Source organism: Meles meles, chromosome 7 (assembly GCF_922984935.1).
Source record: "Meles meles chromosome 7, mMelMel3.1 paternal haplotype, whole genome shotgun sequence".
In the NCBI taxonomy this organism is placed as follows: domain Eukaryota; kingdom Metazoa; phylum Chordata; class Mammalia; order Carnivora; family Mustelidae; genus Meles; species Meles meles.
Window position 1 is genome coordinate 75,492,209 of NC_060072.1, and position 26,666 is coordinate 75,518,874.

A 26,666-nucleotide genomic window follows, 5' to 3' on the forward strand; every position below is an offset into this window, starting at 1 on the left:
GAAAAAATGCTTAAAGGTGGGTTTTAAGCATTAAGCTTTTATTTTTTTAGAAGATTTATTTTGGGGGTAGGGGGAGACAGAATCTCAAGCAGACTCTATGCTGAGCACAGAGCCCCACGGGGGCTTGATCTCAAGACCATGAGATCATGACCTGAGCTGAAACCAAGAGTCAGAGGCTTAACCGACTGATCCACCCTAAGTATCAAGCTTTTAAACCGAAGTTTATGGTGACTTTATCAACTTTGTAAAATTAGTTGAAATGACCAACAAGAAGGTATTTTGGAGAGGAAAGGTTAAATATGCACATAATAGATTTTAGTTTTCTATAAACAGTTGTATAGATTAAAATATGTGTATACAAATCTGTTACCTTGAATTCTTTACCATAGAAGATCTTAACAGATCTTAACAGATTCTAGAAATAAAAATGAAGCTTTTGAATTTGGATTTAACAAAGGTGACAATAGTACAGTACAAGGAGTAAGGAAGAAAAAATAATTTTATATCCCATGGTTGCTTTACTATTTTGATACAGAAGAACAATGTACACTCACAGAATGTTTCTGAATGCATTTTTGGCATCCTTGATTTTCTTTCCCTGCATTTTTTGCCTTTAGTCTTATAAAGTTCCAAGTGCTTTGGCACCTGTCTCCCAGGAGCCCTCCCCTGCTGCTTCTGCTGAGGCTGATGGCAAGGTCTGTTCTGATTCTTAATCTAAGCCTGCATGTCTAGTTGTTTGGTGCAACATAATCATCTGGAAACAACACACTGTACACTGAACATTAATGTGGGATGTTGTGCTAAGGTTAGATCATTTTAGTCTAATAGGAATTTTAAATTATATAACAATGTATGCTTCATAAATTGTTGACATGCCTTTTTTTTGCTTACAATATAGAAGATGCGCACGGAAAGATAATTTAAAGAGGAAATTATCCTGCACTTTTGAAATTCAAGCTATTGGTATTTAAATTTTGCTTGTTAAATTGCATGTTTTAACATATCTTTTAACAGTTAATTCAGGACAGCAGAAGAGAAACTAAAAATGTGAGTCTCTTGCTTCAGAATGGAAATGTACCTTTGGTTCTCACTGAAACACTGTCTTCAAAACCACTGAAGCTCTTTGTATAATAGCATCTATCTCTTGTCTGTGTTCCATTTTTTAATGTTTCTCTTAACTAATTCTTCTAAGATGGCATTAGTTCTAGTTTTAACATTTCTTTAAATAACAAAAGGCTTTCCTCCTAGTTTTGACTTTAATATTGTGGTAGGGAATTAAGATTCCAGAGGTGGCAGTTAATACTTCTGGACATTTCCTCTTTAAAGGTTCAGAGATCTGTCCGATACTAATCGATCAGCCTCTCCTGCTGCTTGCCTGCGTGGTCATGTGGTTTGCCTTGTCACCCGAAATGTGGGGTTTAGCATGTGCCTCAGCAGCTTAAGCGAACTCGGAACAGACAGGGACTGGGAGAGTTTGAGACTGTCAATTCTTGATAACCTGTTTGGGGGAAAATGAGATAATCAGTAAATTATTCCTTCCTCTCTTTTTTCTGCCTTTAGCTCCTTTCCTCACTTACTGTCCAAGTTTAAGATTCTGAACCTCAAAAGTTTATAAATGTCTTACCCTCTCTCAGCCCACTGTGCTCAGGTTTTATAGAGAACCATCTAAATCACTGCCTTAAGTTTTATTTCAGTTGTGGCATCACCCTGAGTTTACTTTCCTTTTCTTTTTATCATTTGTGGTGTAGTTAACAGAAATTTAAAAATCTCATTACCCATTTTAAGATTAGTATATAATATACTGCTATATTTGGACATAGCGTATCTTAACTGATGTATTAGAGGCAAATTTGGGCCAGTGTTTTGAATCAGAATGATAACCCAAACTGACTTTTTAAAAATACATCTTTCAGGTGTGCAGTATTATAATTTGACATCTGTATACACTACAAAGCTATCACCCCCTAAAGTCTAGCTAAGCATCCATCACCCTACAATTGACCCCCAGCTTGTTCTATGATTTTGTTTTCGAAAACTGACATTTTTAACACTTGCCAGAACACACTTCAGTTAAAAGTCTGGATGGCACCTTAATTCCATTTTAGATTGTAAGATCTTTTTAAAGAGCATGTAAAAACATTCCTAAATGTTGAACAGTTATTGCTTTTCCCACTATTCTAAACATCTTTCTTTTATAAAATCAACTGACATCAATCAGTCAACTGACATATCCTAGAAAAGAAGGTGCAGAAGTACTGGTGATTACTAGATTTCTTTCAGTAGATCCTTAAGAACATAGACATTGAGGAAACTTACCGTGGGTTTGTCACATTCCGCTTTTTAGGCAGCTTAAAGTCAGTACCAGCCTAAGAACTGTTAGTGTAAAGAGTTTATAGTTTTATCCTATAGTATCTTGTTGACAATTAAGAATGTAAACTAACTTGGAAAATAGATAAACTCTTAAGTTTTCAAGACATGAGTTGATAGGACTTTGAGAAGTTCAACAGTGTGTAAGGTTACTTTGAAAAAATGAAACTGAATGGCAGTTCTGTTTTCCTTTGTGCTATTAATAAGCACTCTTAAGGGCAGTTTATACTTTCCCCACAATTTACTGTTGGAGGGGTTGGCAAGGAGGAAGAATTTTAAAGTTAGCAAACGATAAAGAAAAATTAAATCTATGGGCTGAGGCCTTCCAAAGAAAAGACAACAGAACCTCTTATTTATGATTGCTGAGGTTGCCAGTTACACATGCCACATGCCATCTTTTTCTGACCCTGTTATCTGTCTGAATAGATAAAATTCCAGATGGTACTGGATGTGTGTTCTTGTCAAAGAAGATGAACTTTAAGTTAATGTCAGATCGGATACAGTTGGAATAGGTTTTGGGACATGTTCTTTTCAGGTTGCATCTGGAGGTGGTGGGGTTGGAGATGGTGTTCAAGAACCAACAACAGGCAACTGGAGAGGAATGCTGAAAACTTCAAAAGCGGAAGAGTTATTAGCTGAGGAAAAATCAAAGCCAATTCCAATTATGCCAGCCAGTCCACAAAAAGGCCATGCTGTGAATCTGCTGGATGTGGTAAGCCATGCAAATGGGTTGCGCACTAAGAAGATAACTGAATTACTAGGAAGACACTTCAGAAAAACTAAAGGAACTAAAAGTCACAAAAACTTACTGAACTTTTAACCACTTCAAAATGGCACGAAAGTGAAATTTTTCTTTCCCTCACTCCATTTAGCCTGTTCCTGTTGCACGAAAACTATCTGCCCGTGAACAGCGAGATTGTGAGGTCATTGAACGACTCATCAAATCATATTTTCTTATTGTCAGAAAGAATATTCAAGACAGGTTAGTACTATAGTACTAAATCAGACTCTAATACTGCTCAGTGATTCCAGAATCTGTTGTAGAAATACATGTGTTTTAAAAATTTTAGACTCTTATTCTAAATTAATGAATCATCTGGTTTGGTTTTGCAGTGTGCCAAAGGCAGTAATGCATTTTTTGGTTAATCATGTGAAAGATACTCTTCAGAGTGAGTTAGTAGGACAGCTATACAAATCGTCCTTATTGGATGATCTTCTGACTGAATCTGAGGACATGGCACAGCGCAGGAAGGAAGCAGCCGATATGCTGAAGGTATTATTGGCGGATTTGAATTTTCACAGTTGGGTCGTAGATACAAACACTACACATTGTTAAAAATGCATTCTTATCCTTGGAGATAGATAGTCCTCCTATAAGGTACTTGATTAGATTTTTAGATTCAAATTCCTGGTTAATGTAAAGCTACCACATACAAAGTGGAGTGATTACACCCACATAATTCAGATTTTTTTTAATATCAAGAACTTAATAAGCATTTACAGTTTTTTCTTTTCTAATATAGGCATTACAAGGAGCCAGTCAAATAATTGCTGAAATCCGAGAGACTCATCTTTGGTGAAGAGAACTATAGAATACGGGGACTTTGTTGACTTGAAATTTGCTAGTTACTGCCTACTTGAGTAGAATTTTATTTATGAACTCCTGTGTATTACAATGGTATGAATCTGCTCATGTGAAGAGACTGGCTATAAACTGAAAATTTTACTCTGTATTGCAGAACAAATCATACAGTTAACCCAAATAATAAATGGCTGTTTCTAAAGTTGCCCAGTACCTATAAAGTACATCAAGTCTTTCTTGTGACCATTTCATTTGAACTTAAAAAGAGCTGTTAATGTTCTAGTTGTGCAAGCATTTTGTCTGTGGATAAGATGACCTGTGTAATCTGTTAGTAGTCTTAAAGCTGCTGCCCTAGTCCTGCAAGAAGAATGCACAAGACACCATTTCCTCCAACTGTAATGCATGCACAATATAAACTGGTCTGGCTTTGAAAGATGTGAGTTGACAGGTTACTCACAGTCATTGCATTCCACCTGTCCTTCGATTTAGAGTTTTACTGAGCTTTGCTGCAGCCTTTGATGTGTTAGTAAGAGAAGGCACAAGAAGGTCTGGAACATTGACAGTGACGCGGTGTGCGTGCGTAGCTATGCAGCCCTTCCACTTCTGGGCTCACGCTGCCCTAGTGCGTTAAAAATCAAAGTATCTTTGATCCTTTCTTAAACCTGGAAGCATGAATTATATTGTTCTGCATTAAAAATCATCTAGACTTGATTTTCAAATATAATAATTCAGATCCATCTTTAAATTAGATCACTTACACCATGTCCCAAGATTCACTTGGAGCTGGGACTTAAAACCAAATTCTGTGCTGATCACTGGAAGTGTATCTTCTCTATTAGTTGGTTAAAAAAAAAAAAAAAGTTACTTTTGCTTCACACCAACAAAATACATTAGAAAATACTCTATTTTAGAGTGGAACACTATATATAGTGGAACTCTGTAATAATCTAAAGAAAAATACCCGGACACAGCCACACATCCGAAGGCTTAGACTACTAAAATGCATTCAGAGAGGTTGGGGGTGAGGTTTAGAACATAGTCACATTTTATTAAAACTCCCCAGGTGATTCTTGATATGAATTACATTAAAAATTTTAAGATATGGGTCAAAATCCTTAAGGCATCTAGCTCCATCTCTGACAGATACTATATTTCCATAATACAGAATTTACTGAACATGTTAACCTTTCTCCTAAGTTATGACATTTATGAAGGACTCCTGGCAGGGAAAGCATGTCTGGTAACGAGCTTACGGTACCCATTTACTAGCAAACAACAGGCTCAGCAACTGACCTCACCCACGAACAGATTCCATCTTCTATAATATGGCACTCCTTTGAATCTGTGAGCAGTACCAATCTTGAGAGAATGCACACTACCTAAACGTCTGTTAGCACACGCTCTGAAGTCACTCTGCCGTTCTTCAACCTCAGTGTAGCCATCCATGATTGACTGACTTCAGATACATCAGATGACTACCATTTCAGCCTTTTAAATTTGTAAGCGGGGGGGGAGGGGGAGGACACGGACACGACACTTAACAGGGCACCATTCTCCACATCAAACATATTTCAAATTGGGAATGTTACCTTTAAAGATAGGTTACGGTAATGTACTTGCTGGCACTACACACCTTGTACAAGAAAAGCAGAGGCAAGAAAGGTTTGGAAAGTTAGAAAACCTTCCTTTGTTGGCTCTCAAACTGAGTGAAGCTCTGATATGTTTAGGCGATCTCTGACATTTACAGTGGACACCTGTATGTTCTTGCTATGTAAATAAAATTGCTGCTATGAAATGACATTAAAGTTTTGTCAATAAATTAATTCTTCTTAACTTTGCTCCAGAGAAAGGTTTAGATAAACTATAGTTTAACACATAACATAAATCTAATTGGAACATAATACAGCTTATACTGTATAAAAGTTTTACAAATTTTTTCCTATTAAATTCTCACAATTCAGAGATTATTACATCTCCAGTTTCACACATAAAGACAGTGATTTGTTCCATGTAATCCAGGTAGTAAATGGCTAGAATTTCAACACTACATGCTTTGCTGCCTATAAGATTTTCTAGAAGGAATCAGATTGTGAACCATTTTGTATTTGTGTATTTCACTTGGTCCTCAGGGAAATACACTGATATTACCCTGATTTTTGAGATGTGGAAGCAGTTCTAAGAATTGACTTGCCCAATATATAGAGAGCTTAATTAGGTCTGGATTCTAAGTCTGGAAAACTTCCCTTACCTGGATTCCTTATGATATTCTCCTGTGATTGGATATTGGTATAATATTTGCCTCTATTTTCACTCTAGTTACATTTCAGTTTATCTCAAGTTGCAATCGGCTTGAAGACAGACGCTGAAACTTAGAGCTAAGTTTCCAAATTTATGAAATACTGCTGCCTCAGTAATTTGGCAAAACAAGGCTGTGAGTAAATTTAATTATACTGAGACACTCAATTAGAAACCTTCTGAAAAGTATGGATTTTTGTTCTTAAACTTTCTACTAGAATTTCTACTGCTAACTATGGCTTAAGAAGACAAGTATTACATACATTAAGGAGAACTGGATTTAATCATCGACAACAAAAAATTCAGAAATTTACAAGTTTCCAATACTATTTTTCATATTTCTTTTTTTTTTTTTTTTTTTTAATATTTTATTCATTTAGTTGACAGAGAGAGAGGTCACAAGTAGGCAGAGAGGCAGGCAGAGAGAGAGGGAGAAACAGGCTTCTCACTGAGCAGAGAGCCCGATGCGGGGCTCGATCCCAGGACCCTGAGACCATGACCTGAGCCGAAGGCAGAGGCTTAAACCACTGAGCCACCCAGGCGCCCCTATTTTTCATATTTCTAATGTGAACACTAGAGGCCCTGCTGGTGTTCGTGAGTCAGATCAGGGAGATAAAACTCCAGTATAAAAAAGTATTCACGAATCCTTACGCCACCCTCTTTTTCACTGTTCCTTCTCATCTCTAAATAGGGAACAAAAAGGATAGGATAGTTCTTCCATGAAATAGAATTTTTAAAAGAGATTATCCCTGGCAATCATAGTTCTATGGTAGTCCTTAACACCTGCAGCTCAGGAGATAAAATACCCCATTATAACACCAGCACCTTGTCTTAACCACCCTGTGGAAATAAGAAAATTACTCACACTCTGAGGCCTAGAGAGTACTTCATTCTCTATGGTTTGACTTACATGAGCAAAAGTGTAAGTTCTGGAGCCAGCCTTTGGTAATCTTAGGAGATGGGTAAGTTTGAACCACCTGAAGGATTTTTCATCATAGCTGAAGCCATTTTATAATGTAGAAATTCCTTTTTCCTATTTTTAGTAATGAAAGTCCATTCTTAAGAATATGTTGTCCAACAACCAAAACACACTCAGGATTCGTTACTTGTCTGTGATTTATACTGACTCCACCTTCTGTTATCATCCGATGCCTAAAAATAGAAATGTTTAATTAGAATCATTTGACTTATATTGCAGAGGCTCTGCAACTGAAACCACTTAGCAGTGAATTGTTACCTTCATGTTCACTCTACTAGATTCTGCTTCCCTCAAATGCTTTTCGAAAAGGAGCTGATTTAAGGCAAAAGTTTCTTGTTTAGTGGAGAAAAATCTAGGATATTTCATAGCTCTACACAGAATTATTCAGTTGGCAGTGGTCTAAACATGAATAGCAGAATCACCTGGAGAGTGATTCCCCAATCACAGAAAAGAAGCCACAGAAATACAAAGAGGACAATGCTGCTTTTTGTGAGTTCTCATGAGATACAAGTCGCAACTATGTAGTCCTGTTACAGAAATCTTTAGGAAACTTATGAAACTGGAAAATCACTGGAAATTATATTCTGAGACTATGCAAATAATAGCAAATTGTTAAAATTTTGAGAATTTTTAAAAAAGTGAAACGGGCTGATTCCAGAGATGGAAAATCAGTAGCTTATCTAATTCCAGTTTAGTAATAATTTTTTTGATGGTGTATGTAGGTAGGTTTTACTTATGTTATTTAGTTACTGCCCAATTCATTCAACATTTATAGAGCCTTTACTATACGCTAAATATAAATAGTACTGCAAACTAGTGGAGAGGGCCAGACTATTCCACAGGGATTAAATGCTGTCACCAGTAGGAAAGATGGCTCTGGGTGCACACTGGGGTGGGGGAGTTGGAAATTGTCCTGAAAGAGACATGGAAACTGGGAGGATGAGTAGCAGTTACTTCCACAAATAGGGTGAGGAAACATAGGGAGTAGCTGGAAAGAAGCAAACAGAAGGAAAGGTCTAGAGCATGAAAGGCCTTGGAAGCCCTTGTGAAAAGCAAATGTTCATTTTCTCTTATCTGAATGTTACCAAATGACAAACCACTACTACATGTGGTTTCATAAAACTCAACAGTTTTCTATTTAAGGACAGATTTCTTTCTCTTTAGGAAGTGTTACTTTGGTCTGTTTGCTATAGTTTCCAGATCATGTTCTTATTTTGCTTAAATGACAATCTTATTGAGCTTATACAATCTAAAAACATGTCAATATTAAGAACTCTGTCTAAATCAGATATGCTGTCATCCTACGTCATGATAAAATTTCCAGTATCAGTAAATAAACCACTAGAGAAGTTCAGAAGAAAAAAAATGCTTCCACAGTAAGGAAAATCCTTAGAACCAGTGACTCACTCTGGGAGGTATATGGCACCACCCCCAATTCAGTGTACATGAAATAATGAACATATTAGGGAATCAGTAAGGTGGAATAGCAAGTGATAACAAAGACAATGGATATTTTCTCTACATAGGATAACCAAGGGCTTTTTAGGAGAGAGGTAAAAATCTAAAATAACTGAAACAAAATAGCAATTTTAACAAATGTCATTTATAATCATGACTAGGAGCTGACAAGCATATGACATGGTCAAACTCCGGGAGATGAGACACCCAGGGTTTTCTGGCTAACTAGTGCTTTTTCTTCTAAATCACTCTATTTCAGTTTTAAGTGCATAAGCATCAAGTATATGCTGGATTACTTTTTTGTGGAACACTTTTATTCCCTCATAATACCACATAACAGGAAAAAGCATTCTACCTACTTCTCGATAAGAAAAATGGAATTCTCTGGGGCGCTGGCTGGCTCGGTCAGTTAAGTGTCTGCCTTCGGCTCAAGTCATGATCCCACTGGGATCAAGTCCTAGGTCTGGCTCCCTCGTCAGCAGGGAGCCTGCTTCTCCCTCTACCCATTGCCCAGCTTGTGTGCATTCTGTCATGCATGCACGCACGCTCGCTCTCTCTCTGTGTCTCTGACAAATAAATAAAATCTTTAAAAAAAAAAAAAAAGAATTCTCGAGGAGTAGTAGGTAATTTATAATACTAGTTTTAGGAAGTAACATCATGTGCTTACTTCATTTTCAGAAATTCAACTAATATTCTTTGAAAATTTTATTTATTTGTCAGAGTGAGAGCACATATGCACACAAATGGGGAGCAGCAGAGGGGAAGGGAGAAGTGGGCTCCCCACTGAGTAATGAGCCCAATGCAGGACTTGATCTCAGGACCTTGGGATCATGACCTGAGCCGAAGGCAGATGCTTAACCCACTGAGCCACCCATGAGCCCTCAACAAATACTATAAACAGATTGGGCAACCCCTCTACTCCCTCAAAGATGATACAGACGGAATATGAGAGGGACCATGTGAATCTCTTCACTTTGGTCTCAAACTGTGACCATCCATCCCCAAGCTGACTAATCCCAGTGCATCTACTGATCACAGTGGTCCCTTCAATGTAGGCCTTTCCAGCACTGGAGGAAAAACGGGCTTAGATTTAATGAGAGACAGTATAGGGGTACCAGAGTTTATAGAAAATTTAGAGTATTTTCAACAATAGGTACTCAGTTTTCACTTTAGTCTTGGACTAACCTAACTTCTGCCAGGAATAAGACACCTCGTGGCACTACGGAAACATGCTATGAACTGTATGTAACATTTACTGCTGAATGAACAGTGACTGAAAGTTAAATCATCTTACCCTCGGGGACCATCTGGAATGGCATTTGCTTTGCGGCATGTATCTAGGACACTTGTTCCTGGGTCAAGAACTAATTCAGAAAACGAAGCTTCTTTAAACAACTCTCGTAACTCTTGATCAGACATGACCTCCAGGGCATCGATGCTGCTGTGATAAAGGGCTTGCGTACACCTGAAGAACACATCGAGAACCACATCACGGGAGTGCTTAACCACATGTTCTGACAGGCAGTTCTAAAACAGCAACGTTTATCTTGTAGAAGTCATACTTAGCTCAAGATGATCTTTTCCACAAAGGCTATTCTAAAGCACTTAAGTCAGACACTGGCAGTCCTTATAGTGGCAAATGACACGATAACCCTAATGAATTTTCTCAAGTCCATTAACTACATAGCTTTATGCAGTGTTAGTTATTCCTAAAGGTCACCTTTTAGCAGAATCCAGCCCTTCTTGTCCATGAACAAGCTTTGTAACTTCTGCAGCGAGTCGTTTCTGAGGACCCCGCTTTTCTGGCTCTTTAAAATGCAGCTGCATGATGTGGTCAATCTCTGGAAGGGGCAGGAAAGTGAAGAGCTTCAGGTACCTATGGGACAAAACATAAAGTGCTGGTGCATACAACACACCTAATTTTTGTCTCCAACTCCCTTTCCCTTCAAAAGACATCCTGCCTACTTTTCAAATTTATATATATTTTTAAGATTTATTTATTTTAGAGAGAGTGAGCTCATGCATGAACATGAGTAGGGGGAGAGGGAGAAAGAGAATCACAAACAGACTTCCCACTGAAAACAGCCTGATGCGGGGCTCCATCTCACAACCCTGAGATCATTATCTGTGCCCAAACCGGGAGTGGGCTGCTTAACCAAATGAGCCACTCAGGCGCCCCCAAATTTATTTTTCATTATGAAAAATAAACATGCAGAAATGTACCCCAAATAAGATACCCATGCACACACCAGCCACATTGAAGATGTTACTATTTGCCATCTTCACTTCAGATCCTTCCTTTTGAAAAGGCATGAAATAATATAGCTCTAGATGCCAACACTGTCATATTCCCTTCCTTGCCCAGGAATAAGCTAATCTAAATTTGTACCTACCCTTCCTAAGCACGTTTTAATACTTTTGTTTTCTGTATATGTACCCATAAATAAAAAATATGTGTAACTTAAAAATTGACATTTTATCTGTAGCCTTTAAAAAAGAATCTTTCTTGGTGAAAAACACATAGAAAGTATACAAATCACAAACATAGTTTAATGAATCAAAAAGCAAACATCTATGTAATCACCCCCCATCCAGAAATACCTTGTCTTCTACCCAAGAAAACCCAGATGTTTTTATATACACTTCTGCCTTTCCAAATGAACCACTCTTTTCCCTTTCAAGCCTGGGTGGCTCAGTGGTTTAAGCCGCTGCCTTCGGCTCAGGTCATGATCTCAGGGTCCTGGGATTGAGTCCCGCATCGGGCTCTCTGCTCCACGAGGAGCCTGCTTCCCTCTCATTCTCTCTCTGCCTGCCTCTCTGCCTCCTTGTGATCTCTCTCTGTCAAATAAATAAATAAAATCTTTAAAAAAAAAAAAAAAACTCTTTGTTTTTCTTTAAAATTCTACTACTCTGGTATCCCTTGGTAAATGGCGTCGCTTTTTGGGCCAGTTTTAGGCTTTATAAATGGGATCATGCCGAATGTATCTTCATGTTCAGCCTCTCTGGCACATCAGTATGTTTGGCAGGAGATGCATTCACGTTGCTTTGTCACCGCTGTTACGTACAGCGTTCCGTGCCGTGACTACTTCGTGTAAAGTATTTATGTAGACAGTCTACTGTGGATATCTGCGTGCTTCCACTCTTGGACAGCTGCTAATAACACGGCTATGAATATTCCCATGTAGTTCTCTTGGTGCACATGTGTGCTCATTTCTTTTGGGGACGAACCCAGGAAAGGAACTGTCGGGTCACAGGTTTATATGCATATTCAGGTTTAGTAACACAGACACCTACTTTTCCAGAGTGGTTCTGTAAGTGCTGCATCTGTGTCTGACCCTAAGCTTTGGATTGCCATGGCCTCCATTCCAAGCCCTCCCCCACACAAACGAGCTGCTGCCTGCTTGCCACAGTTGAAGGCCCATGAAGCAGTTGAAGCAGCCAGCCACGGCCACACAGCAAGTTCCCCCTTTAGAAAGCTCTGGATAGGGGTGCCTGGGTGGCTCAGTGGGTTAAAGCCTCTGCCTTCAGCTCAGGTCATGATCCCAGGGTCCTGGGATCAAGCCGGCTTCCCCCTCTCTCTCTGCCTGCCTCTCTGCCTGCTTGTGTTCTCTGTCAAATAAATAAATTTAAAAATCTTAAAAAGAAAGAAAAAAAAAAAGAAAAAGAAAAAAAAGAAAGCTCTGGGTAACTCAGATAACTGAACACTTGGGTGAACCCATTTCTCCCTTTCCACTACCTAATTTCCGTTCTTGTGTTTTAAATCTGCCAATGAAGAAGGGCCTCACAAAGGCCCAGGCAGAGCCCCAGGACCATGCTCTCTGCCTCTCCCTGAGACCACCAAGTGCCCCACACCCTCCAGAACTTGTAGGGAATAAGATGTTTTTCCAAGTTTCCTGATGGTTGTTGCTGAGGTACATCCTGAATCCTTAACAATCCTTACAATCCTGTAAGAACCATGAAGGCCAGTTCAGCCACAAAACGGACTCCAGTCAGGGAAATGTGGGTAGGAGACACACAGTCCCACTATGACCCACCACTCAATGGTCACTACGGGAGTTCTCCCTCCTCCTTGCCTACCAGAATATCCTTTCCTCAGTAATTAGCTAATTAGCCCTCCTCGGCACAAGGCCTGAAGGACCCTCATTTCTATTAGTCTCTAAAGGCCTTTATTATTAATGGTCTAGGGGCACCTGGGTGGCTTGGTCGTTAAGCGTCTGCCTTCGGCTCAGGTCATGATCCTAGGGTCCTGGGATCGAGTCCCAAATCGGGCTTCCTCTTTGGTGGGAAGCCTGCTTCTGCTTCTCCCACTCCCCCTGCCTGAATTCCCTCTCTCACTGTGTCTGTCCAATAAATAAATTAATTAAAAAAATTAGAGGTCTAATCATCTCCTTAGTCCATATGGCCTTGATCACACAGCTCTGGAGACACTGAATTACTATGGCAGCAGTGACACTTTAGGAGAGAGACGACAGACAATACACAGCAGAGGTGATATGCAAAACCGGGACCGGCGGGATGGCATTCGAGTGGTGCTGTGTTCCCAAGTGCTGTGACCTACCTCGTCAGCCAGTTATTTTAAGATGGGAAGGTAAGGCAGACCCCACAGTTAACTACAAGTACTACCATGCAGTCCTGCTGACAATACCATGTGCTCACTGTTCCAGACATAGCCTATCGATAGTGATGCCGACAGGAATGACTGGGGGCACTCGCCTGGGCCCTTACCACTTGTGGCGAGCCCCTAGAGACATGACCATAGTGACCCAGATGACCCCCTCTTCATTTCTAAAACTGAAGAGGCCCCAAGTGACCCGGAGTCCAGAGAATTCTTTTCATGAGGTGCTCCCCCTATTACAGGGCAGCCCTACAACTGGGACTGCTGAAACCATTCAAAAGGCACTGGGGGGCCCTGACGGGTTGCTAGAAGTAGTGGAGATTACTATCCAGGCACCCAGATACTTCAAACCTATGTCATTATACACCCACTGCCCCAGAAGGGTTTCCCCTTGAGCAAATTTCCCTCAACCAAAGGAATCCCTACCCCCTCCTTAGTAAACTCCCAACTTAATTTTGTCCTTTTCTGAAAATACACAGGTTAAACTCTCTTGGGAGTTAGAAAATTTCGGTGTTCCTGGCCATTTAATAACTGGACAGCCAGTCTCTAAACTCTAGGCCCTAATTAATACTAGCATTCTCCCAGCCACAGCCCCCTTCTGCCATCCATCCTCTTGCCACAAGGCTGCCATCTATCCCCTGACTCCAACCCAGTCCCTGCAACTACCTCTGCCCTCTTCTCTAAGCTCAGGGTTGGCAGCCACCTAAGCCTCTACCCTAGGAACTGGGTAGATCCCCAGGACTCAACCCACCTCCCAGAGGCAGCTGCCCTTATACCATTCTGATAGTCCACTGGGACAATAAAAATGCGTGGTCCTTTTTGTCCTTATTAGATATCAGGGCTCAAAGTCACCATTATTCCAGACAAATCCTCTAAATTCTTCCAAAGGGAAGCCCTTCTACCTACAGGACATTCCTAGTAAAACAATCAAAGGTGTACAAATCCATCTGGATGTAACTAACTACAGGGACCATTTACTTCAAACAGCTTCTTCTGGTGGTGGCTTCCTTGGCCCTTTCTTTCCCTATTATGGGCATGGATGCACTGGCACAATGCCACACAGAACCAGTCCAAGTTCTTAGTCTTCTTGGGGGGATTTACCAAGTGGATGCCAGTGACTCTCCCTCCTGTGGGCAAAATGGTAAACGCCCCCCAATACCAATTACAGCAGGGCACTAAAGGCCTATACCTTGTTACTAAAGATGCTGACATGGAGTCTTTAAGCCCACAGCCTCCCCTTTCAATGGCCCCAATTGGTCAGTACATAAGTCAGCCAGTAATGAATGGAACCTCACCATTTACCTTCAAATCCTTAATACTAAGGCTTCTCCAACTAAGCGACAATTCCTAGTATTACAGAATTAATTAAAGACACATATCTCTGGGACAAGCAGCATGCTGGCATTCACATTACATGGGTCCCAGAATGAAAACAGAATAGGGGCAGAAAACTTAATTGAAGAAATAATAGCTGAAAACTTCCCTAACCTGTGGAAGGAAAAGACATCTGGGTCCAGGAAGCACAGAGAGCCCCAAATAAGAACCCAAGATACATGATAATTAAAATGGCAAAAATTAAAGAGAGAATCTTACAAGTGGGGAGAGAAAAGCAAACAGTGATGTCTAAGGTAACTTCCATGAGGCTATCAGCTGATTTTTCAGGAGGCCAGAGGTAGTAGTGCCGTGTAGTCAGAATGGTGACAGGAAAAAACTACAACCAATACTCTCCCCAGCACGGCCATCATTCAAAATTAAAGGAGAGATAAAGAGGTCTCCAGACAAACAGAAGTTAAAGGTGTCCATCACCACTAAACCGGCCTTATAAGAAACGTTCAAGGGACTTTAAGTGAGAAAGAAAAGGCTGTAATCAGGACTTAGAAAATTATTTAAGAATTTCAATGGTGAAAGCAAATAAATAGTAAAGGTATCAGATCAATCACAAAGCCAGTATGAAGGTTAAAAGACAACAGTAGGAAAAATCACTTGTATCTACAATAATTAGTTAAGCAATACAAAAGACAAAAGAATGTAAAACATGACATCAAATACATAAAACACAAGAGCGGGGAATAAAAACGTAGCAAGCATGCTTTTTCAATGTGTTGAAACTTAAGTGATCATTAACTTAAAATAGATGCTATATGCATAGGATGCTATGTATGAACCTCATGGTAACCACAAACCAAAAATGTGTAAGATACACAAAAAAATAAAAAGAATCCAAGCGTTACACTAAACAAAGTTATCAAATCACAAGGGAAGAGAGCAAGAAAGGAAGAAAGGTACAGAGAAGAACTAGAAAAACAATCAATTACCAAAACAACAAAAAGTACCTATTAATCATTACTTTAAATGTAAATGGAGTAGGGGAGCCTGGGTGGCTCGGTTAAGTGGCTGGCTCTTGATTTCAGCTCAGGTTATGATCTCAGGGTCCTGGGATCAAAACCTGTGTCAGGCTCCATGTTCAGTGGGGAGTCCACTTGAGGATTCTCTTTCCCCTTCTGCCCTTCCCTCTCCATATGCTTGCTATTTCTCTAAAACAAAAAATAAATCTTTAAATGTAAATGGACTAAGTGCTCCAATAAAAAACACAGGCTGACTGAATGGATAAAAAATCCCAAGACCCATCTAGGTGCTGCCTACAAGAGTCTCCTTCAACTTAAAGACACAGATTAAAAGTGAACAGATGGAAAAAGGTATTCTATGAAAATGGAAACAAACCAAAAAAGCTGAGGTAGCAATACTTACATCAGACAAAACAGACTTTAAAAAGACTGTAACAAGAAACAAAGAGCATTAACATAATGATAAAAGGATCAATCCAATGAAGATATAAAAATCACAAATACCGGGCGCCTGGGTGGCTCAGTGGATTAAGCCGCTGCCTTCGGCTCAGGTCATGATCTCAGGGTCCTGGGATCAAGCCCCGCATCGGGCTCTCTGCTCTGCAGGGGGCCTGCTTCCTCCTCTCTCTCTGCCTGCCTCTCTGACTACTTGTGATCTCTCTCTGTCAATTAAATAAATAAATAAAAATCTTTAAAAAAAAAAAGACTCTCTCTCCCTCTACCTCTGCCCCCCCTCATACATGTGCTCTCTCTCGCTCTCTTGAAATAAACAAATAAAAAACTTAAAAAAAAAAAATCACAAATACCAATGCACCAAACATGGAAACATCTAATTACATAACACAAATATTAACAGACATAAAGGGAGAAATCAAGGGGTACCTGGGTGGCTCGGTCAGTTAAGCATCTGTCTTTAGCTCAGGTTATGATCCTGGAGTTCCAAGATCAAGTCCTGGGTTGGGGGGAAGCTCAGGTCCCTGCTTAGCATGGAGTCTATTTCTCCCTCTCCCTCTGGCCACCCCCACTAGTGTACACATGTATGCCCTCTATCTCTCTCTCAAATAAAATCTTTAAAAAATATAGAGAAAAGTTGGGCGCCTGGGTGGCTCAGTGGTTTAAGCCGCTGCCTTCGGCTCAGATCATGATCTCAGTGTCCTGGGATCGAGTCCCACATCGGGTTCTCTGCTCAGCAGGGAGCCTGCTTCCCTCTCACTCTCTCTGCCTGCCTCTCTGCCTACTTATGATCTCTGTCAAATAAAAAAAAGAAATAAAAAAAATACAGAGAAAAGTCAACAATAATACAATAGAAGGGGACTTTAACATCCCACTTACAGCAACAGATGAATTTTCTGCCCAGATGACCTAAGGAAACTGTGGCTCTGAACACCATATTGGACCAGATGAACTTAACAGATATATACTGAATATTCCATTCTCAAACACAGAATACACATTCAAATACACACTGAAGATTTTCCACAATATTAAGCATGTTAAGTCACAAAACAAGTCTCAATTTATGAAAACTGAAATTATACCAAGCCCCTTTCTGGTATGAAACTAGAAATCAATTACAAGAAAAAAAATCTGGAAAAAAGACACGTCTCCGGAGATGTAACAACATGCTACTAAACAACTAGTGGGTCAACAAAGAAATCAGAGAATAAATTAAAAACTGCCTAGAAACAAATGAAAGTGGAAACATGATATTCCAAAATCTTTGGGACATAGAAAAAGGAGTTCTAAGAGGGAAATTTATAGCAATGAAGGGCTGCCTCAAGAAACAAGAAAAATCTAAAATAAGCAATCTAAACTTACAACTAAAGGAATTAGAAAAAAGAACAAAGCCCAAAGCTGGCAGAAGCAAAGACATAATAAAGATCAGAGCAAATAAATAAAAACAGAAACTTAAGAAAAAAAGAAATGAAACTATGAGTTAGTTCTTTGAAAAGATAAAATTGATAAACCTTTCACCAGATTCATCAGGAAAAAGAGGACTTAAACACATAAAATCAGAAATTAGAGAAGGTACGACTGACACCACAGAAATAAAAAGGACTGTAAAACACTACCATGCTTAGGGGCACCTGGCTGGTTCAGTTGATAGAGCCTATGACTCTTGAGCTCAGGTTTGTTGGCTTAAGCCCCACATCAGGTGTAGAGATTATATGAAAATAAATAAATAAAATCTTAAGGGAAAAAAAAAAAAAGACTACCATGCTTAACCAAAGAGGTAGAAGATCTGTAATGTGCAAACTATAAAACACTGATGAAAGAAACTGAAGGTGACACAAACAACTAGAGAGACATTCCATGCTCATGGATTGGAAGAATTAATAATGTTAAAATGTCTGTACTGCCCAAAGCAAACTACAGATTAATTGCAATCCCTATCAAAATACCAAGAGCATTTCTTATAGAACTAGAACAAATAATCCTAAAATGTGTATGAACCACAAAAGACCCAGAATAGCAAAGATAGTCATGAGAAAGAATAACAAAGCTGGAAGTAACACTTCCAAATTTCAAAATATATTACAAAGCCACAGTAATCAAACAGAATGGTACTGGCACAAAAACAGACCCATTGATCAGTGGAACAGACTAGAGAAAACAGATATAAACCTATACTGCTATGGTCAATTAATCTGTGACAAAGGACAAATCTGTGACAAGAAAATACAATACAACCCCTTTAACAAATGGTGCTGGGAAAACTGGACAGGTATATGCAAAAGCATAAACTGGACCATTTTCTTACACTATACATTAAAAAAAAATTCAAAATGGATTAAAGATGTAAATATTGAGGGGCATCTAGGTGGCTCAGTGGGTTAAAGCCTCTGCCTTTGGCTCAGGTCATGATCCCAGGGTCCTGGGATCGAGCCCCGCATCAGGCTCTCTGCTCAGCGGGGAGCCTGCTTTCCTTCCTCTCTGCCTGCCTCTCTGCCTAGTTGTGATCTCTGTCTGTCAAATAAATAAATAAAATCTTTAAAAAAAAAATCTAAATATTGAGGACTGAAACCATAAAATAAAAATAAACTATTGGGACTACACCAAAATAAAGCTTTCGCACAGCGAAGGAAACCATCAACAAAACAAAAAGGAGACCTACTGAGTGGGTTTTTTTGCAAATGATTTATTTGCAAATGATATATCCAACAAAGGATTAATATCCAAGATATATAAAGAACTCACAGAAGTCAACACCCATAACACTATGAATCTAGTTAAAAATGGACAGAGGACCTGAACAGACATTTTTCCAAGGAAAATATAAAGACAGTCAACACATACCAAGATGCTCAACATCACTAATCATCAGAGAAATGGAAATCAAGATGATAATGAAATATCGCTTAATATCTGTTACAATGATTTGTATCAAAAAGATAAGAAATAACATTTGTGAGGATATGCAGAAAAAGAAACCCTTGTGCACTGTTAATGGGAATGTAAATTGATGCAGCCACTGTAGAAAACAGTATGGAGGTTCTTCAATAATTAAAAATATACCACAAGGATCCACTGATGGGTATTTTTGCTAAAAGTAATGAAAACACTGATTCAAAAAGATATGCATCTCTATGTTCATTGCAGTATTTTTTTTTAAGATTTTATTTATTTATTTGACAGAGAGAGATCACAAGTAGGCAGAGAGGCAGGCAGAGAGAGGGGGGGGAAGCAGGTTCTTCACTGAGCAGAGAGCCCAATGCGGGGCTCAATCCCAGGACCATGGGATCACTACCTGAGCTGAAGGCAGAGGTTTTAACCCACTGAGCCACCCAGGCACCCTGCAGTATTATTTACAATAGCTAAGATATGGAAGCAACCCAAGGGTCCATTAATAGATGAATGGATAAAGAAATGGTATATATACAGTGGAAAATTACTCAGCAATTAAAAAAAGAATGGTATCTTGCCATTTGTGACAACTCCAGTGGATCTAGAGGGTACTACGTTAAGTGAAATAATTCAGGTAGAGAAAGATAAATTCCACATGATTTCACTTATATGTGGAATCTAAAAAACAAAACAATTTAAAAAACCCCCAAAACAGCCACAAATACAGAGGACAAACTAATGGTTGCCAGAGTTGGGGCCTAGGGGATGGGAAAAATGGATGAAGAGGAATAGAAGATACAGGATTCCAGTTAAGGAATGAATACTCATGGGATGAAAGGTACAACACGGAAAATATAGTCAATGCTTAAAAAAAAAAAAAAAAAAGGACTACTATGGAAAATTATTATATGTCTAACATGTTGAACAACTTAGAAGGAATGAAAAATTCTTAGAAATGTAAAATCTTCCAAGACAATCAGGAAGAAATAGAAAATCTGAACAGATCAGTTACTTGAAATGAAACTAAATCAGTAATCAAAACCTCCCAAGAAACAAAAGTCCCGGACCAGATGGTTTCACAGGTGAATTCTACCAAACATTTGAAGAGCTAATACCTACTCTTCTCAAACTATTAAAAAACTGAAGAGATGAATGCTTCCAAATACATAGTATAAGGCCAGCATTACCCTGACACCAAAATCAGACAAAGACACTTCAAAAAAAAAAAGAGTATTGCAGGCTATATATCCTTGATGAACACAGACGCAAAAATCCTCACATATATTATAAGACTGAATTCAACAATACATTAAAAGGGTCATTCCCCACGGTCCAATGGGATTTATTACAAGGATATAAGGATGGTTCAATTTATGAAAACCAATCAACATGATACACAACATTAACAAAAGATAAAAAACTTTATGATTATCTCATTAGATGTAGAAAAAGCATTTGACAAAATCAACATCCATTTATGGTAAAAACTCTCAACCGAGTGGGATGACAGGGAACATACCCCAAAATCCAAATACGAAAAACCCACAACTAACATCATACTCATTGGTGAAAATCTCAAAGCCTTTTCACTAATATCAGGAACAAGGCAGTGATGTCCACCTGCCACTTTATTTCAGCATAGTACTGGAAGTCCTACCACAGCCAACAGACAGAAATAAAAGGCACCCAAATTGGTAAGGAAGAAACAGAACTGTCACTATTTGCAAATGACTTGATACTATATAGAGAAAACCCTAAAGACTCCACCAAAAAACTACTAGAAGTAATAAATAAATTCAGTAAAGTTGCAGAATCCAAATTAACACACAGAAAACTGTTCCATTTTTATACACTAACAACAAAGTAGCAGACCAGGAAATTAAGAAAACAATCCCATTTACAACTGCATCAAAGAGTAAAATACTGAGGAATAAATTTAATGAAGAAGTAAGAGACCTGCACTCTGAAAACTATAAAACACTGATAAAAGAACGTGAAGAGGACACAAATAAATGGAAAAATGTACCATGCTCATAGGCTGGAATAATACTGTTAAAATGTCCATATTATCCAAAGCAAAATACAGATTTATTTATTTTTGGGCGAAGTACAGATTTAAAGCAATCCCTATCAACATACCAAACGCATTTTTCACAGAATTAAGAAAAAACAATCCTAAAACCTGTATGGAACCACGCAAGAGCTCAAATAACCAAAGTAATCTTGAGAAATAACAAAGCTGGAGGGATCACACTCAGATTTCGAGATCTACTACAAAGCAATAATAGTCAAAACAGTAAGGAACGGGCCCAAAAATATATACACAGACCAAGAGAATAGTGAGCCCAGAAATAAACCTCTGCCTATATGTTCAATTATTCTATGACAAAGGAGCAAGAATATGCAATGGAGAAATGACAGTCTCTTTAATAAATGGTGCTGGGAAAACTGGAGAGCTACATGCAAAAGAATGAAACTTGACCACTTGCTCACACCACACACAAAAATAAACTCTGGATTAAAGACCAAAATGTAAGACCTGAAACCATGAAAGTCCTAAAAGGAAACAGGCAGGAACTCTTGGGACACCCACCTTAGCAATATTTTTTGGATTTTTCTCCCCAGGCAAGAGCAACAATAGCAAAAGTAAACTATTGGGAACACACCAAAATAAAAAGCTTGCGCAATGAAGCAAACCATCAACAAAACGAAAAAGCAACTTGCTGACTGGGAGCAGATATTTGCAAATGATATATCCGATAAGGGGATAATACCCAAAATAGATAAACAACCGATACAAATCAACACCAGAAAACAATCTGATTAAAAAACAATCCGATTTTTAAAAATTGAAAAAAAAAACAACAACAAAAAAACCCAGACATTTTTCCAAAGGAGACAGCCAACAAACACATGAAAAGATGCTCAACATCACGAATCATCAGGGAAATGCAAATCAAAACCACAGTAAGATACCACCTCACACCTGTCAGAATGGCTAATATCAAAAAGACAGGAAGTAAGTTTTGGCAAGAATGTAGAGAAAGGGAACCATCATGCACTGTTGGGGGGTAATATAAACTGGTATAGCCACTACAAAAAAGAGTAGGGAGGTCTTCAAAAAATTAAAAATAGAAATTTGATACCATCCAACAGTTTCACTTCTGGGTATCTACCTGTAGAAAACAAGAACACTAATTCAAAAAGATACGTGCACACCTATTTTCACTGCAGTATTATTTACAACAGCCAAGAAATGGAAGCAACCTAAGTGTCCACTGATAGATGACTGGCTAAAGAAAAATGGAATATTACTATTACTCAGCCATAAAAGAGAAAGAAATCTTGCCACTTGCAACAACATGGGTGGACCTTGAGGGTATTATGCTAAGTGAAATAAGTCACTCAGAAAAATGCCATGATTTCACTTGCATGTGGAATCTAAGAAACAAATGAACAGATAAAACAGAAACAGACTTATAAATACAGAGAACTGGTGGTTGCCAGAGTGGAGGGGATGGGTGAACAGATGAAGGGGATTAAGATATACAAACGTCCAGTTATAAAATAAGAAAGTCACAGGGATGAAAAGTACAGCACAGGCAATACAGGCAATAATATTATAATAATTTTGTAAGGAGGCAGCCAGTGACTACAATTACTGTGATGAGCATTTCATAATGTATATAAAATGTCAAATCACTATGTTTGCACACGGGAAACTAATACAGTATGTCAACTATACTTCAATTACAAAAAAAGGACAAAAAAATCTGATGCCTCTAAGTGCCTGACACTTTAATTGCCAAATTATCCATTTTAAAGATGTTCATTTTGAATAAACACACTGCCAGCTGTTATGATACAGTTAGTAGCAAACCAACTAGATCCATTACTAGGCCTCCCTTACTCATGAAGTTCCTCTTCTAGAAAGCCCTAGATAACTGACCACTTGAGTGACCCTGTTTTTCCCCTTCCTGTTCCCTAATTCCTGCCTTTATGTTTTAAATTTCCCAATAAAGGGTGAACCTACAAAGCCCTAGGCACCCCACCCTTTGTTTACAATAAGGCTGTGGCCTAGGTCCACACTCCCTCCCTCTCTCTACCCAGGGCCTTCTGTGTGGCTCTCTAGGACCTGTGAGTAAGAAATTTTGTTTTTCAGATTTCCCTGATGGTTGCTGCTGAGATGCATCCGGCAATCATAAGAACCCCGCAGGCCAGTCCAGCCTCAACACTGGTTCTGGTCAGGGAAGGTCTGGGGGCTTGCCACAAATGGTATGTGCCCAGGTGAATTCCTCAAGCATTTCTAGTCAATAGCATCACTAGCAATTGGCCAAGACTGATACACAATAAGTTCACTCTCCCACCACCTTGGAACATTCTCACCAACAACCCGGTATTGTTAATTCTGTTTCTCCATTCTGGAGGGTACATAACAGTATTTAATTGTACCTTTATCTTGCATTTTCTCCTCATTATTAAGGCTGAGCAACCTTCTCAGATGTTTTTGGTCTTTTGGACAGAATCTTTCTGAAGTGCATGCTCAAGCCTCTACTTATGTTTCTATTGGGTTGTCTTTTTCTTATTGGTTTATGGAATTTGAGTATAAGCTCTTTACACTTTTAGTACATGTAATGGATATTCTTCTACTCTTTTTTTTTTTAAGATTTTATTTATTTATTTGACAGAGAGATCACAAGTAGGCAGAGAGGCAGGCAGAGAGAGTGAGAGGAAAGCAGGCTCCCCTCAGAGCAGAGAGCCGGACGTGGGACTCAATCCCAGGACCCTGAGATCATGACCCGAGCAGAAGGCAGCGGCTTAAACCACTGAGCCACCCAGGCGCCCTATTCTTCTACTCTTAATGGTGACTTCAATGAACAGTAGATCTTAATTGTAATTTAGTCAAATCTTTTGTATCTCATTTAAGAATCTTTCCCTATCCCAGTTATGAAGATATTTTTCTATTTATCTTCTGAACACATGATTTATCTTTTGTTAGAGTTAGGTTGATAATCTACCTGGAACTGATTTTTGCAAACCATGTGAGACTAAGTTTCATTATTTTCCCCACATAAGACATCTAATTATCTAAGTGAAATTTACTGAAAAGATTGTTTTATCCCAATGTTCTGCAGTGCCAAAGAGATCGCATGACCACAGATGCTGGAGTCCGCCTGGATTCTCTCTAATCTTTTCCATTAGTCTCTTTACTAAATCTTAAATTTAAGCTTGTGCTTTAAAACCAAAAATTACTAGAATTAAGATTTTAGAAGAGTTGCTGGATACACATTTAGTCATAGAAATTAATTGTATTTTTATACATTAGAGCCAAATAGAAAAGGAAACTTTCCAGATGCCAGTTCTTGATACATCAAAACCCTAAAAAAAGTGTATCATCAAATGTTTGAAATAAATCTAAAGGAAAAAACCTTAATTACTGTAGTTTGATAAGGCATATTTTCCACTCTGGAAAAGTTATTTTTGGTTAAATTCACCTTTTTTTTTCGTTGCAGGTGTATTTTTCTCATTAATTTATATTCTTTGAAGAGTTTAAGATGTGAATTAATGAGAAAATCATTTTTTAAAAAGGATTTTCAAAAGATGTTATAAAGAAAGCAAACTTTAGAGACAAAGGTAAAATCAGGTTTAGTCAAGTTGATGATAAAAGGAGTGAAAAAACTAGAATGCACAAGTGATAACGTCTTAAGTACTTGTTAGATGTAAATCACAAACTTGGCTCTAAGTTTTCATCAATCACAGTGGTTTTCTGATCTAACCAACAAAAAACTGTTCAGAAGAGTTAAAATTGCAATGTTCTGTGTCTTAAACGAAAATCTAAGTGAATACAAAAACACAGAAACTATAGAGGGTACATAGAGATTCAACGGCTAAAATTATGAGTTTATAATTTTTCTCAGGATACTATTAAGAACTCACCTTTCTACCAAATCATCCGGCTGCCTGACAAAGAACTGATAAAATTCAAATGGAGAAGTCTTCCCTCGGTTTAGCCAAACAGCATTACCAGCCGACTTTCCCAATTTTGCTCCGGTTGTACTTGTAATTAGAGGAACAGTGATTCCAAATACATCTTCTCCAGTCAACCTCAACATAAAGAAAAACTTCATTATGTGCTTCAAGCACAGTGATGGTAAGTTCTGCAAATCCTTCTTCAGATTTCATTCTGGTCTCTTGCTCTAAGAAAACTTCCTTCACTTTCTAAATCTGATTTTTTTTCTTCTTAATTATTTCCACAGCACTCAATCCGTTTTGGCATCTGTCATTCTAAACTGCATTCTAAACTGTCATTCGTTTCTGCATCACTAGGTCCTAGAAAGCTGTAATGGCCGAGGGAGAACAGGAAGGAAAACTGGGTAAAGGGAAATCGGGTAGAGACACTAAGAATGTTTTAGGGGATTTTAAAAAATGAGTATCACATGGGTTAGCCCTGTAGTTGGGCTCCCTCAAGAAAATGCGATTAAAATCTACATTATTTGCCAAAATTTGGAGTTGGAAAAAAATTTGAGATGCCAACCAAAAACGAACACTAGCTTCATGGGACCTGCAGAGCTAAATCAGAAAGTACTCCAGGAGACACAGTCGCATTCAAGCATAAACAAGGAAAAGCAGAGTTACTAAGGGGAAGCAAAATACACAAGCTGTATCCTGAGTAGTGGTCTATTTCCTGCAAAGCTCTAAGAATACATTGCATGCCTAGTATCATTAATTCAGCCCTTCAATTTTCGTGAGCTAGTCACATTAACACCATTACATACTTAGCGGAGTAAAACCCACAAGGACTCAAAAAGGGAGTCATTCCCCAATCGTAATAGTTGATCACAGGCTATTCACGTGTAAATTATTTGGTCACAAGATTTTTCCTGGGTCTAAAGGAGCTTACTTGTGGATAAACTCGTATCCGGACACGATATTGCCCAGCTGATCAGATCCCCCCAGCTGGACCCGGCATCCATAATGCTTGAACAAATAATAGAAGTCATAAGCCTGGAGCACCTGGTATAAAAACTCAGCCAAGCTCATGCCCTCGGGACTTTTGAGCCGGGTTTGAACGCTCTGACGGCTCAGAAGCGTGCCCATGCGGAAATGCCCGCCCACAGCCGTTAGGAAGTCCACCAGGTGCTGCTTCTGGTACCAGGCCGCATTGTCCAGTACCGTGAAGCTTCCCCAGGTCCGCCCATTAGCGAAGAGCTGCTGGTGATTAGCCACCATGGCCTCCAGCCCTTGGCGTAGGGCGCGCGCATTGCTTCGCACGCGCTCTGCTTCCAGCGTTTCCCGCTCCTTGGTGCGGCCGCTGGGGTCTCCCAGGCGCGCGGTGGCACCTCCTACCAGTGCGATCACATTGTGGCCCGCTCGCTGGAAGTGAAACAGGCCCAGCAGCGCTAGCAGATGCCCCACATGAAGCGAGTCGGCCGTGGGGTCGAAACCGCAGTAGATGGTCTGCGGAAAGTTGCCCGTGCCACGGTCGAAGAGTTCTGGGAGCTCTATCTTCGTACCCCTCTCGGGGAAGAATTCCTTGAAAAGACCCCGAGCTTTCTGCATCGCCAGCAACCCATGAGCGCCGGAATGGGCCTCACGTGGTCCCAGGAGCAAGACTCCTGGTGGGCCTGGGGTCCCAAACCACCGGCCCCGGGAAAAGCACCGCAACACGGGGGCCGCCAT

General features: G+C 39.3%; 2 protein-coding genes across 10 annotated transcripts in view; one reads left to right on the forward strand and one right to left on the reverse strand.

Annotated features, from left to right (window-relative positions):
* Window positions 1-5,747, forward strand: part of DNM1L (dynamin 1 like) — a 55,156-nt gene extending 49,409 nt beyond the window's left edge. For 2 of the 8 annotated variants that reach the window (XM_046010957.1, XM_046010959.1), the window contains 6 exons: window positions 618-695; window positions 1,015-1,047; window positions 2,903-3,079; window positions 3,240-3,349; window positions 3,481-3,640; window positions 3,891-5,747. In XM_046010957.1, coding sequence (XP_045866913.1) covers window positions 618-695; window positions 1,015-1,047; window positions 2,903-3,079; window positions 3,240-3,349; window positions 3,481-3,640; window positions 3,891-3,947 — 615 coding nt within the window. In that variant the 3' untranslated portion in view covers window positions 3,948-5,747. The remainder of the gene's footprint in view (window positions 1-617; window positions 696-1,014; window positions 1,048-2,902; window positions 3,080-3,239; window positions 3,350-3,480; window positions 3,641-3,890) is intronic. The other 6 variants (XM_046010958.1, XM_046010960.1, XM_046010961.1 and 3 more) reach the window with 3 other exon arrangements.
* YARS2 (tyrosyl-tRNA synthetase 2) lies at window positions 1,054-26,666 on the reverse strand. 2 transcript variants are annotated; one of them, XR_006819540.1, is made up of 6 exons: window positions 25,888-26,666; window positions 24,924-25,091; window positions 10,402-10,557; window positions 9,976-10,146; window positions 7,155-7,396; window positions 1,054-1,498 (listed from the first exon to the last, which is right to left on the reverse strand). XR_006819540.1 is itself a non-coding variant. In XM_046010965.1 (5 exons), the coding sequence occupies exons 1-5, from the start codon at window positions 26,664-26,666 to the stop codon at window positions 7,237-7,239; spliced, it is 1,434 nt and encodes a 477-aa protein (XP_045866921.1). In that variant the 3' UTR covers window positions 6,808-7,236. The 2 variants fall into 2 exon arrangements, 1 of the variants encoding a protein (XP_045866921.1); XM_046010965.1 differs by lacking the exon at window positions 1,054-1,498 and having other exon boundaries at window positions 6,808-7,396.